This window comes from Callorhinchus milii, unplaced genomic scaffold (genome assembly GCF_018977255.1).
Source record: "Callorhinchus milii isolate IMCB2004 unplaced genomic scaffold, IMCB_Cmil_1.0 Scaffold12, whole genome shotgun sequence".
NCBI classification, from domain to species: domain Eukaryota; kingdom Metazoa; phylum Chordata; class Chondrichthyes; order Chimaeriformes; family Callorhinchidae; genus Callorhinchus; species Callorhinchus milii.
Genome location: NW_024704753.1, coordinates 15,894,569 through 15,907,999, shown reverse-complemented (window position 1 = coordinate 15,907,999; position 13,431 = coordinate 15,894,569). Strand labels below are relative to the sequence as shown.

General features: G+C 44.6%; 1 protein-coding gene across 2 annotated transcripts in view; it reads left to right on the top strand.

Moving 5' to 3' along the window:
• The first annotated feature begins 9,384 nt into the window (after positions 1–9,384).
• Positions 9,385–13,431, top strand: part of uroc1 (urocanate hydratase 1) — a 32,785-nt gene continuing 28,738 nt past the window's right edge. Inside the window, exon 1 of one of the 2 annotated variants that reach the window (XM_042339577.1) lies at positions 9,385–9,660. In XM_042339577.1, the coding sequence (XP_042195511.1) occupies positions 9,535–9,660 (126 nt within the window). In that variant the 5' untranslated portion in view covers positions 9,385–9,534. The remainder of the gene's footprint in view (positions 9,661–13,431) is intronic. The other variant, XM_007890373.2, reaches the window with a different exon arrangement.

Sequence of the window (13,431 nt, the reverse complement as noted above, 5' to 3'; positions counted from 1 at the left end):
CCCGTCTGCAAGCAACGACAGTCAAACGTACAAGACATCAGCGCTTTCAATAAAGACTTCCCTTCCGCGTAGGAAGAGAATCTTACAAAGCCTCGTGTCTGGCCAGAACAGTAATGTAGGATCATAGAATATTACAGCACAGAAGGAGGCCATTTGGCCCATCTTTGGAAGAGCTACTCAATGAGTCCCACTTCCCCCATTCTTTCCCCCAAACCCCTGCAAATGTGTTCCTTTTCAAGTAACTATCGAATTCCCTTCTGAAAGTTATTGAATCTGTTTCCGCAACCCTTTCAGGCAATATGAAACACTTAACTCTCCTAATCTCTAACAGCAAATACAACAGCAAACATACTGCATTTATGTAGTGCCTTCCACGTCCGGGAGGACGTCCCAAGGCGCTAACCATAAAATAATCAGTGACTCAATGTCATTCTCCTTCAAATCGTATAATAACGGTAGGCTTAAGTTATCCAAAGGTAGACTGCGATTGGGACAATGTTGGATTCACGATGGATTCAGAACTGTTTCATAATCAGCAGTTCAGCAGCACAGCAACGAAGCAGGTAGCACGTGACTTGGTTCTAGGTAATGGATCAGAGAAGTGGATGATCTAAAAGTAAAGTGACCACCATATAAGTAGATCGAATATGAGAACAACTAAGGGAAAAGTGTCAAGGTTAATGATGCTCAAATTAAAATGTCCTAACCCAGATTAATTGGACATCCACCCGAGCATGGAATCATTGGTGGGAGCTTTTTAAATTGAGATGAAGAGGTTAAATGCATTCAACAAAGAAATAAAAAGGATGGATCAAACCTAGGATTCCAATAGATCGATAACAACACACACAAATAAATTACATAGTGCCTTTCACGTCAAGAGGACGTCCAAAAGCACTGCACTAGCTTTGACACTGGGAGGAGAACTAGGCAACACAAGTTAAATTTATAATCCTTGCACTATATCAAATGATGTATTGCCTTTCACATTAGGACATCTTAAAGCACTTGTGCAGTGACTGTATTTTGAATATTAGTAAAAGAAGAGATTACGTAAAAAAAGTCTGAAAGGACAACAACAACAACAAGATTACATTTGTATAGCGCCTTTCACGTCGGGAGGACGTCCCAAGGCGCTGGACAGTGTGCAACATTTTAGACTCGACCTGGGGTCGGGGGGAGAAGGGAGGGGAGGGGAAGGGGGTTGGCCGATGGCATGGTCGAAGAGGAGGGTCTTGAAGCGGGACTTGAAGGAGGCTAAGGAGCGGGTGAGGCAGAGTGACTGGGGGATGAAATTCCAGAGGTTGGGGGCAGAGTGGATGAAGGCTCTCCCGCCAACGGTGGGGCGGGTGGGTTGGGGAACATGGAGCAGGCCGCAACCGGCTGAGCGGAGGGAGCGGGCAAGTTGGTAGGAGGTTAGGAGGTCACAGAGGTAGGGTGGGGCGAGGCCATGGAGGGCTTTGTAGGTGACAAATTTCATTATATAAAAATGAACCCAGAAGCGGTAAGAAAGTATGTAAGTAATGCAGGGAAGTGAAGAGGGAGACTGAGATGGAGTTTGAAAAAGAGCAGCTTGCATATGATTGAAGGGAATAGGCCAGAGGGTAAGATAAATAAAGAACCATTAGTTGGCACAAAGCTTTATATTGGAAGCTGTGGATTATAGGAGAAGATAACAGTGAGAGATCAGGATTTCCACAGTCTTGAGAAAGCGAGAGCAGGAGGGAAACTGAGTTGAGTCTTCATCTCAACAGTGAATAAACGAGAAGCCGGAGAAATAATTTGTAGGACAGTGTTTTGGGAGTTCGAGAGGAAGCAAAAGTTATTGTTACTGAGGAAACCTAGACACGCAAGCGCTTGAGAGAAGTATTGGGGGATCTTGAAATAACTGCTGTCGGGAATATATAAACCTTTCACTGGACACAATGGTCATTGCATGTTAGTAGCCACAGAAGTTGATGTTATCTGTGGAGGGAAGGAGGTCAGGGTTGAGGAGTGTGGGCTGGATGAATTTATGTATTTATTGTCTTTTCATAACGAGAATCGATCTAATAAAACCATGCTGTATCTAGTCTGGAAGGAGCAGGCTTGATGGGTCGAAAGACCTTTTCATCATTTCTTTTGTCTTTCATATTCGCACAGTGAAATCTAGACCTGAGCTCAGGGAGAGTTAGGCTGTTAACACAAAAAAATAAGCTTTGGATCTTCATGTTCTGCTTTGTCCGGATCTACGATCTGTTAGACACTGGGTAGAAACTCCGGTACACAAATTAGATTGGAGTAGGGTGGTTTAAGCGCTCTGAGACACCATCCGGCGTTGAGGGTGCTATATAAACACGAGTTGCTGCTATTGTAGTTGTTGCTGTTGTTGTAGAGTGGTCTGGATGGTGTTGCTTACACCAAAACAGTTACGTTGCCCTATTTGCCAGCCTGAAAGTCGGAGGAATGGAACATAGCCCATCAGAAACCGTTTTAAGAACAAGACTCAGGCCGTGGGTTAACAGTTATAGGAAATGGAATCGCAAACACATCGCTGGAAAGAGCTTCCCCCTAGCATACCACCAAAGGCTAAGCTCCTGGAGCCAGATATTGACCACAAAAATTATAGCAATAATTATTCTTTTCCTCTCTCTCTCTCTCTCGCTCTCAATAGTTCTCCATCTGTGCCTCATTTCTGTTTTTTCTCCTTCTCTCTATCTCTCTCTCTCTCTCTCTCTTCCTCGGTCCTTCTGTACATGTACTGGTTGATCCTCGCCTTTCACAATATCATCGGTATATCTCATAATATTATTATTTCATACCGTTAAAGATTTCGTTAATTCCTTGCATTTGACATCTGCTTTCATGGAATAACGGGTGTCTAAAGGATATTTACTCTCTGTTTAACATTGCAAAATATGGACAAGACCTTTAAAAGTAAAGGGAATAAAAATGAGTTCAAGATATGTAACCAAGAGTATCAAAGATAACATCGAGGGTGAATTTCAGCCTTAAACACCTCTTTCTCTGAGGGTTTCGGGCGGGAGGTTGTGGACATGGCTTAGTGTGAGTAGAGAAGTTCCAGATTTGACGCCTCCTGATTAACAGACTGTGGATGGAGCTACTCAGAATGTGTCTGATTATTAACAAAGCTATTTGTCAAGAGTGTTGTCAGCGGGAGCTCGCAAAACAATGCCAGGCACTCGTTAACCCGTCCCACCCCAACGCACACACAACACACCCACACACGCAAACACAAACACAGCCTCGGTGACAGAAGAGAAGGTCACTGCATCCATATATGTGAGGATATAAACAGCAATTAGGAGACAACAATAATAACACTCCTCGCATTTGATACAGCGCCTCATCACGTCGTCGAGACGTCTCGACGCGCTTTCACAGGATACACCGTAAACTGGAGTGACTGTGTATTTTGTGGCAGCCAGTTTGCGAACACAAATGTCCCACAAACAGCCATGGAGCGAGTGACCAATTTTATTCAGGCGGTTGTAGGTCATGACACCGGGAGAGGGAAACTCCTTTCTCTTTTGTACGCACGTGCCTTGGAATTGTACACTCATATACAAAACAAATTGTGTATGTACGTGATGTGGAATCACATCTTAACCCAGAACTATAGATGCGCACATGCAATTCAGAAGTAGTATGGAAATATGTGTCTGCACGATAGAAATATACAGCGAGGTCCTGTAAACTAGGGAACAAGAGGAAAGATGTGAAAATAATTTAAATGTCCTGATCACACACACACACAAAACAGGGAAACCTCACTCAAGGCTCAATGCTGTTCGATGGTGTTAGCTGACTGCTCAAGAGTGGAAGCTTTCTGACCATGGGAGAGAAGAGGTTGGACGATAGGAAATAGAACATGCAATATATTGCACATTAGGGTGTGGAAATGCAAGTCACGGGGGCAGGAGACTGAGTATTATTACAGTAATATTTCTGTCATATGTTATCACTTGTCTTACATATAAAACACAATCTACAGGAAGCATCTCACTAGTTGTCTTGCCCCGATTAATCACGGATTAAAAGTAATCAAATGTTGCTTTATTTGATCGATATCTAAGATTATTCTCATCTGAGAACCGGCAAGAGATAATAAAAGGGAGAGCGCTGATGTTTCGTAAAAAAGAAAATGAAGCGAGCGTAAAAACAGGACTCTCAAAAGCTGGATACCAAGATATTTTCTTCCAACAAGAACAACAACTTGCATTTATATAGCCCCCCCCCCCCCCCTCGTGCAGGCTCGCGTCAAGCAGACCGCTTGAATGACAAGAATAATAATATTATAATGTTCGATACAGCGCCTCATCACGCCTTCGCGACATCTCAAAGCGCTTCACAGAATACACGGCTAAGTGACTTGACTGTATACTGTATGATAATAATAATCATAATAATAATAATAATAAATATAGATGGTGTCTTACCTGCACAGGTACCTGGTAAGCAAACGATGCAGCCCAGCAATAGGAGGAGAAGTGTCCCCTGCATGACAAGACGATTCACAACTTCTCCCAAAAAGGCAGACTAGTCTCTAATGCATCCTCCCCATCAGACCACGTCTCTCTCTTCTTTCTCTTTCTCTTTCTTTCCTTCCTCTCTTTCTATTTCGCCTGGTGCAGATAAATGCTCCCTTTAGCATCGTGCATTTAAAGAGACCAGTCAATATTCTGGAGCAATTTGAAATGCATTCGATCTTGGGAACTTCACTTATTTTTTTTGCAAAAAAATTTAAAAGAAAAAATGCTGCACAATTCCAGGAGAATAAGACCCCAAAAAAACACACACACACACACACATCAGTGCATATACAGTGTAATTGCAATTAAAAAAAAATCCTTTTCGTTGATAGGAAGACAGGAGGAAGCTTCAAACAATCGCCCATCTGCTCGTTTGTTCCATTATTCAATTTCTTTCTGCTCAATACAGTGTGTGGTTTCCACCCCCCAACCAGGAGAGAGAGAGAGAAAGAGAGAGAGAAAAGGAAAAAAAAAAATCAGAACATTTGCAAAAAATCTTCCCAGTCAACCAATGCAACCAGTCAGTGAGTCAGTCAGTCAGTCACTCAGTCCTGTCCTGTAGATTGAGGTTGTTGTTGTATTTCTTTTTGCTGGGGGTGGGGTTGTGGGTTTGGGGGGTTGAGAGCTGACAGATGCTGTTCTTTATTGATGTGTTGTGTATTGATGGCTTCTTTCTCCCTCTCCTGGTCTGTGTGTCCCTCTGTGCTCTGTGCCTGGACCAGTCAGTCAGTGTTGCTGTCAGCTTCACTCCCTTTGACTCCTGTTATTCCTTTTTGGGGAGGAAATTGTTAAAAAGGCTGGAAACTCCTCCCCACTCTTCACCCCCCACTCCCCCCAAGCATCCAATGGGAGGGAAGGAAGGAGAGGGGAGACTTCCCCCCAACCACCCCCCACCCAACCCAACCCCTCCACCGCAACCCGCCCACAGGCACCATCTCCGTCTCCCCGGACTGAGCTTCCGCTCGGAATGATGACGGGCTTTCGGGGACGGCATCGGGTTTCTTAATAATAATTAATAATAATTAATACTAATCCTTGCATTTGGGGTCCCGCAGCTCAGTGGTTAGAGGGCTCGCCTCGGCAAGCGAGAGGACCCGGGTTCGATTCCCGGCCGGGGCAAGGCGAAATGTTGGGCAAATTTCCTTACTCCAAGCGCACGCCTACTGCTCACCTACAGTAAGTAAGAACCGCGTTGTTTGGCGGATCGCTTTTCCACGGGGAAAAGGAGAAATTCCTCCACCCCTTCCAAAAAAACCAAGAGTAATTTGGTCACTCAATCCACGCCTGTTTGTGGGGACGCTGTTGGGCGCAATTGGTTGCCCTGTTTCGCCCACGAGATATACGGTGGCTTCACTTTACGGTATATTCTGTGAAGAGCTTTGAGACGTTTCAAAGACGTGATCAGGCGCTATGTCAGATGCAAGGATTATTATTATTTGATATAGCGCCTTATCGCGCTGGTCCTCTTTGACTGTGCCATCGGCCACCCTCCTACCCTCCACGCCCTCCGCGCCCCCCTGATCCCAACCACCCCATCCGCCAGAGTCCAAATCCCTGACTGTCCAGCACCATGGGGCATTCTCCCGAGATGAAAGGTGCTATACAAATGGCATTTTCTATTGTATTGAGGCGTCTCAAAGCGCTTCACAGTATATGCTGTAAAGTGGATTGACTGCGCATTTCGTGGAAGAAACGCGGCAGCCAATGGCGCACGGCAGCGTCCCACAAACAGCTGTGGATTAAGTGACCAANTTTTTTGGGGAGAGATTATTACTCCCGGTAAACGATCCATCAGTTGAGCAACAAATGGGTTCCCACACACTGCGAGGTAAACAGAAGCGTTCTTATTATTAATGTAGGAAATTGTTGCACCTCATATATTTTCATATTCTGTATGTCTTGCCGTAGAGGTTCTCCTGTTTTCCCATCAGTGGAATGAATGTAAATGTAACTAGTGAGTAAGGGTGGGGGTGGTAAGTGGTAAGTGGGGTCACAACCACCAGAAGAGAAGTACCGATTCACATCACATCCAAACAACGGTACCATCAACTGCGCAGTGCCCCTCATTACTGCACCGTATCAGACCATGATCCTACGTTCTGCTATGGGACACACCCACGACCTTCTGACCACAGGTGAGCAAGCGTGCTCTCAACTCAACTGAACCAGGGTTATAAAATTCCCATTTTTGCCCATAAATATTGGCGAAGATCTTCTTGTAACCGCGGATTGCTCAAGTGGCTAAGCAGAGCAGCGAGTGACTAAGACAAAAATAGTCCGAGCACCTTTGCTTTGCGCAGATTCGAAACAAAATGAAGAATTTTCCCAATTCCTGGGATTCAATTAGAGGGTTTAATTCTGGGTTTACTCTCGCTGCTGTTGAGTGACGCTGGCGCTGATCTGTGTCCGCGTGAGCCGCCTCTCTTGCTGGTAAGCAAATAAAATTAGCACTTTTGTTTCAGATCTCTCCACGATTCTTCAAATCCAAACGTTTCAAATTTCTATTTCGCAAATATCGTTACTAAAGGTTTAGTGTACCGTCACCTCACTTGTTGGAACAGGATAGAAAAAGCTTTACTCTGTCTCTAATCTGTTTTGTAGCTGACCTGGGAGTGCTGCCCGGACAGTGTAGAGGGAGCTTTGCTCTCTATCCAATCTGCAGCTGATTGCTGATGTTGTAGCCCTGAAATAGGAAACAATTACGTGCAACGGACGTTCCTCAAGCTCCGAAACACAACAGAAAATCCAGTGACCCACCTTGTAATGTTTCGATCATGTAATGACAATATCACAATGTAAGGGTTATTATCATTATTAATATTAACAAATGTGTTTGACAAACTCCTGTTTTTTGTCCAACGCAGATTCTACCAAACATTTCACGTTCCTTTGATTCCCTTGACCTGTGATTACCAATCAAATGCCTACTTCTCTCCGACATCAGGAGTCTGAAGCAGGAATTCTGTATTGTAATGTTCTCAGTTGTTCCCACACTGTGAGCTCATGATTCTAGGAACTGACGTTGCTTTTGGGAGAGGTCAAAAGGAGCATTAATAATAATAATAACAATCCTTGGATTTGATATAGCGCCTTATCCCATCTTCGAGACGTCACGAAGGGCTTCACAGAATTCACTGCAAAGTGAATCGACAGTGCATTTTGTGGGCAAAGGAATAATACGTTTTATGGTACATTTTATAGCGAGATGTCAACAACAAAATCTTACAAGTGAGGACACTTTTACACAAAGCAAACCTTTGCATTCGTTTCGCACATGTCACTGTATTTTAATGACCGTTTTTCTCGCCTGCTTATTTGCTTCCCACATTTTCTCCTAAAGTTGTTTGTCTCTGTTTTTCTGTCTCAAAGTCAACTTCATTACTTCAATACCCGACCTATACGTTGGTTATCACCTGCCCCTCCCATACAATCACACGCACATAGCATGTACAGGGACACACACACGGAACATGTACAGGGTGACAACACTCACACACCACACACACACACAACATACACAATGACACACAATCATGAATAAACGATACTGTTAAAGTGTAACCGCGCCATCTGCTGGCGGTGCAAAACTCTCCCCATTTTCTGGACAAAGGCAATTTGGTTAAAAGCCGTTTGGATCCTTTATAGAGGAATCATTGACTGAGACAGCACAGAAGGAGGCCATTCGGACCATCGTATCAATTAAAAGAGCTATCCAAATCAATCCCACTCCCCCGCGCTCTCCCCATAACCCTGCAAACTTGTCCCCCTCCCAATAATTATCTACTTATCTAGGGGCTAAACAAGTCCGAACCCTCATCTATCTGGGCTACGCTCAACCTCCAGATTCTACAGCCGCCAAGTTTGCCATATAATCGCTACACTTGACGTTACTTATCTGCAAAATGAAACAATGATTTACTGTGTTTATTGGATTGTGTTTGGAAGTAAATCCACATTTGTGTCAAAAATAAATCCACTTTTAATTCTATGAAGATGAATTTGAGGAAGCCAAATTCCTCTGGTCTCGTGGACGAGTCTTTTTCGCTGTTTGTTTATTTACAAAGTTAATATTCAGTCTGACCAATGCGATGTGCTGAAGTCCTGGGCCGCAGATTCCCAGAGCTCATTGACCTGACCCTTTCACTGGAATCAAACCAGCCGCTTAGTTCCAGATTGTCTAGCAAATCAATGTTGCATTTAATTTTGGAGAGTTGCTGTGAGTTCGGAACAGTTGATCAGAAATCGACGTAAGTCCCTGCATAGAAACAGGAGTTGGCTATCCGGCCACAACATTTCTTAGTACTGAACGTGGAATAGGTTTAACTCCAGAGTATAAACATTAATAATAATAATAATAATAATAATAATCCTTGCACTAGACATAGCGCCTTAACACGTCATCGAGATGTTTCAAAGCGCTTCAGATACTGTACTATAAAGTGGATTGACTGTATTTTTCTGGATGTGTAACACGTCACTACAGAACAACCAATTCTGGAGATAGCAATGACCGACTGACCTAACAAACGGTGGAGAAACCGCAGTCTAGCCTGGCTTTGGGGGCCTCTGGACTGAATGCCTCCGGGCACCAAACACTGTGGGAACTGAGCGCGTATTTTCATGTTCTATTTGGGCAAAGTTTATAAAAAAGTGACAGAGGCATCATTTAAAACACACCGAGATGACCTTTCCTACATGGCGAAACTTACAAATGTTTAACCGTGTAAAGCCAGCCCGATCGATGGCAGACAAGCCGATGTTTACCTCCAGTATGGGGCAAGTGTTAACCATTTATTGACCCCCACGTCCGATGCCCAATTGGAGTTGAGGGGCGAGGAGGTAGGCGGGTCGGGTGCCACTTCAATCGACACTTGTTGGCTTGTTCCCGCTCGAGTCTGTTTTGACAGAGTATCTCCTTGCTGGACCTTGTGACCGATTTTCCCCTCACCGCCCACCCCAGCTTACTTACCCACCTACTCTCTTGTTTTCGTGTTGAAGAGCGATGAGCAGCTTGAGAGCATTGTGTGCAGGTCTCCCTCTGGACCCTTTGCCCCCCAACAGAGGGAGGGATAGAGGAGTGCCCCACGCACCTATCAGGACCCCAAACCTCAGCCCGCACGAGGAGAAGGTATGTAAAGCTCTGCGAGACTCAGCCTTCCATGAAGGACCCTATATAAGTGCAAGTTGTTGTCGTTAAATCGAGTATTTATATGTGTGGGTGGGGCGGGGGGGGGGCGGGGGAGAATTCTGCCAAACTAAAAAAAAACCCTGTGAAAATTGTTCTTGTTCTGCGATAATCCAGTTGCTGTTCTGCTTTAAAGTTCAATGTGCCTTTTGGTTGAGTAAAAAAAGAGTCTCTTGAGGGCTTCCCTGCCACCCGTCATGAGAGCCAGCACTCCGTAATCCTACATGAAGGGCCTGCTCTAAATGAAAGTTGTTGTTGTTGTTTCCTCTGCCCTCTCGTCTTGCTGTTTTCCAAGACCATTCACCCTATTCATTGCGCGTGTGGCTTGACGGTGCATTGAATATCGCTGAGGTATGACCAAGGGTTCTGGGATTGCTACCTTACGTTAGGAGCGCTATATAAATGCAAGTTGTCGTTGTTGTGGTGTGGAGGGACCACCACGGTCCAGCCATTCCTGTCCTCATTCGATGGTCGCATACACGCGCACTTCCTAGCCAGGGTCTCGGCAACGGGATTTCTTTTCCCCTCCCTGGCTCAGGGCCATCGAGGGGAGTCCGAGCACATTGATAACCACCGAGGTCAGCTAACTCAGCAGAAACTAGGAACCAGACCTGGGTTAGCGTGTAAACTGGGGTTTGCACCAGTCATTGCCTTCACTGAGGAGGAAGAGGCTGTTTGGAACGGAAATCTTTTTGCTTTTGCTCCAAATCTGGGATTCTCAGTTGCTATGACAATATGGCAAGACGTTTACCCAAGACATGTAACTGATGCTATTTGGTTAAGGGTTTATTTCTCCCATTAATCGTCCTGACCACAGCCTGTGCTGTAAGATCTATCTCTCCGCCCCACTTGATAAAAAGTTGATGGTGACCAGGTTTGCAAACTCAAATGCAGAATATTAATAATAATAATAATAAACCTTGCATTTGATATAGCTCCTTACCACATCTTCGATACATCTCAAAGCATTTCACAGCATATACTCTCTTGAACTGTATATTTGGTGCATCGGGTCAGCAATAAGGCAGCTCCTAGCAGGCATCAACACATTGCATTTATATAGCGCCTTTCCCATCGGGAGGACGTCCCAAGGCAATGCGCTGAATGTGTGGAGAGCTGACGCCGTCCGTCAGCTCCAGGCACTGAGCCATTGGAAAACTTCCCCCAACAGTAGTTATCCCTTTGTTAAAGGAAGAGCACTGATGCATTAAACAATGTCCACCACATTCACACCACTGGGGCGTCTTTCCAACGTGAAGGGCGCTATACAAGTATAAGTTGCTGCTGTTGTTGTTAAACATACCCTTGACGGTGTGACTTTGATAAGCCTTTGCAGAGTTCCCTTCAGCACTTACACACTTACCCTAATTTGGGGAGAGGAAAGGGAGGGAGAGTCTTTCTTATGTACAAGTGTACTTAGGGCAATGTCACTCCATTGGTTTCTCAGAAATCTTGCCATTTCAGCTGCATTGGAACCACCTCAAGGCTCGAGCTAACTCGCTTCAGTCTCATTGGCAATTATTAAGCACATCAATTTCAGGAGTAATCGATCTTGGCAGAGCTCGGAGGGGAATAGCCTGGTGTGGATTTTCGGTGCATTCCTAACCGTTCACTCTTCACAATATCTTCTGACTGAAGCCTCCAGCATCGGCCTTCAAGCCAGTTACAACCTACCTTACTTACTGTGGCTCCACCTCACCCACTCTGTCTTCTCCAGGGGAAAAGTTCTACATAAATCCTCCCAGATCCTCAAAGAATATTCATCCATTCTCACATCTCCACTATTCAACCCTGACTTCCTCTTCCCTTCACAGACAACCTCCTCTTCACCGCCACCTCATAACCACAAGAGCCATTGTATTGTGTGGAGTGTTTGATCATCTCACTCTGCACTTATCCATATAAAGTCTTAATCCCAATCAATCATTTCTCGGCTTTTAGAAGAATTAGTCAATGTAGCTTTAACTACTGAGGTCTGTTCCATATTTCCACCACTTCATGAGGAATCTATTCTGCAATCTTGCTGGAAATAGGTGGCTTAGCCGAGTTTCGCTCACAATTACACAGTCAATTCACTTTACGGTATATTCTGTGAAGCGCTTTGAGACGTCTCAACAATGCAATGAGGCGCTATATCAAATGCAAGGATTATTATTATTATTATTAATTTTAAAATTGGATCCTCCGGATTTGTGCTTTAGGTCAAGTTGTTTACTTACATCCAACTTATCTCTTTCTCTCAGCATTATATTGCTATTATATATAACACATCATATAACGCCTTGTATAACTTTTCAATCATGGCCCCCCGCTCCTCCTCATTTTCTCTTCAAAGTAATTGTTAGTAAAACAAGTATGAGGAGGATTACAGTCAAATTTGCCTGCCCAATAGTCACTACACTCTCCAGTGGATCCTGTGGCTCACTTTGAGATCTCTGGAAGATGTGGTAAGACTATTATTATTACATTAATGTCTTCCAACCTTTCACCCGTCGATTACCAATGGGCTGCACAGAAACGTGTCAAACTTTATACGTGTCAAGCTGTTAAATGTCCTTTCACCTTTGGCCATTGGGTCGTTAAGTGTGGGCTGAGAGGTGTGGACACAGCAGTGGGAGGGGAGGGGATATTCCTGGAGGCCTCTGGCCTAAGTGGACTTTGGCCTGAAACGTCGAGAGAAAATGTAAACCAAAACCTCTTCGAGCCTGGGGAGGATTTGCTCCATTGCTTTCAGGGAGGATTTATCATGTACACAGTATTTGATACCTTGAAATCAGCCGCCGTAGAGGCACAAAGAGGTCTCCGTGAACTTTGATTTGTGCTGCTGAGCCTGATGAACTTTTACATTCTACGTGTTTGACAAAGACAAATGACACTTGCTCCAAACTTAGAGCGAATCTTGAAAGCTCGGGTGGTACAGTGCAGTGCAGTGCAGTGACCACCCCATCCCTCGTAAAGAGACCGCAATTTATTGGTGTCTCCACGGCACAGTTTGTTTGTCTCCAGGTTTGTTGGTGAAAAGAGTGAACGGACATTCTGATTCTCTCTCTCTCTCTCCACCCCCCCTCTCTCTCTCTCTCTCGCTCTCTCTCTGTGTCTCCCTTTCTTTTAACAAAGGGGCACTTTTAGATAACGTTATATAAACCGTGCTGAAATTGGACTGAATCGCAAGCTCCTCCAGGGTGTGACAAGGAGAGCGTCTGCCTCTCTTTTTGATCACTCATGTAAAGATATTGGATTAAAATTGCTTTCAGGTTCAGTGGCAATGGCTTTCTGACGTGCCCAGCGCAGACAGTGGGGAGACCTTCAACCGGCCGTTCCGAATGAGTGTTCAGCTCCAACTGTGAATGTGTTTTAGCTTTTCTGTCGAGCAAATAGTTGTATTTATTTTCTTGTTTGTTTCATTTGAATCTCTGAACTGGGTTCTCGGGGCTAAACACAGCCGACAGCTGAGAGAGAGAGAGAGAGAGAGAGAGAGAGAGAGAGAGATTTTCTACTCTGAGGCTGACAACAACAACAACTTGCATTTATATAGCACTCATCTACTCTGTAAGAGGAATCGAGCCTGAATCCGTGCACTCCCAACCGGACCCTGAAAAAGAAAAGAACATGATTTTAGAATGAAAATCTGTTCCACTATAGATCGATGTTCCGTATTCAGCTGCTGTAGGTTGCTGGCCAGACCAGGAAAATTCTTGCACTTGTTTATTTCAA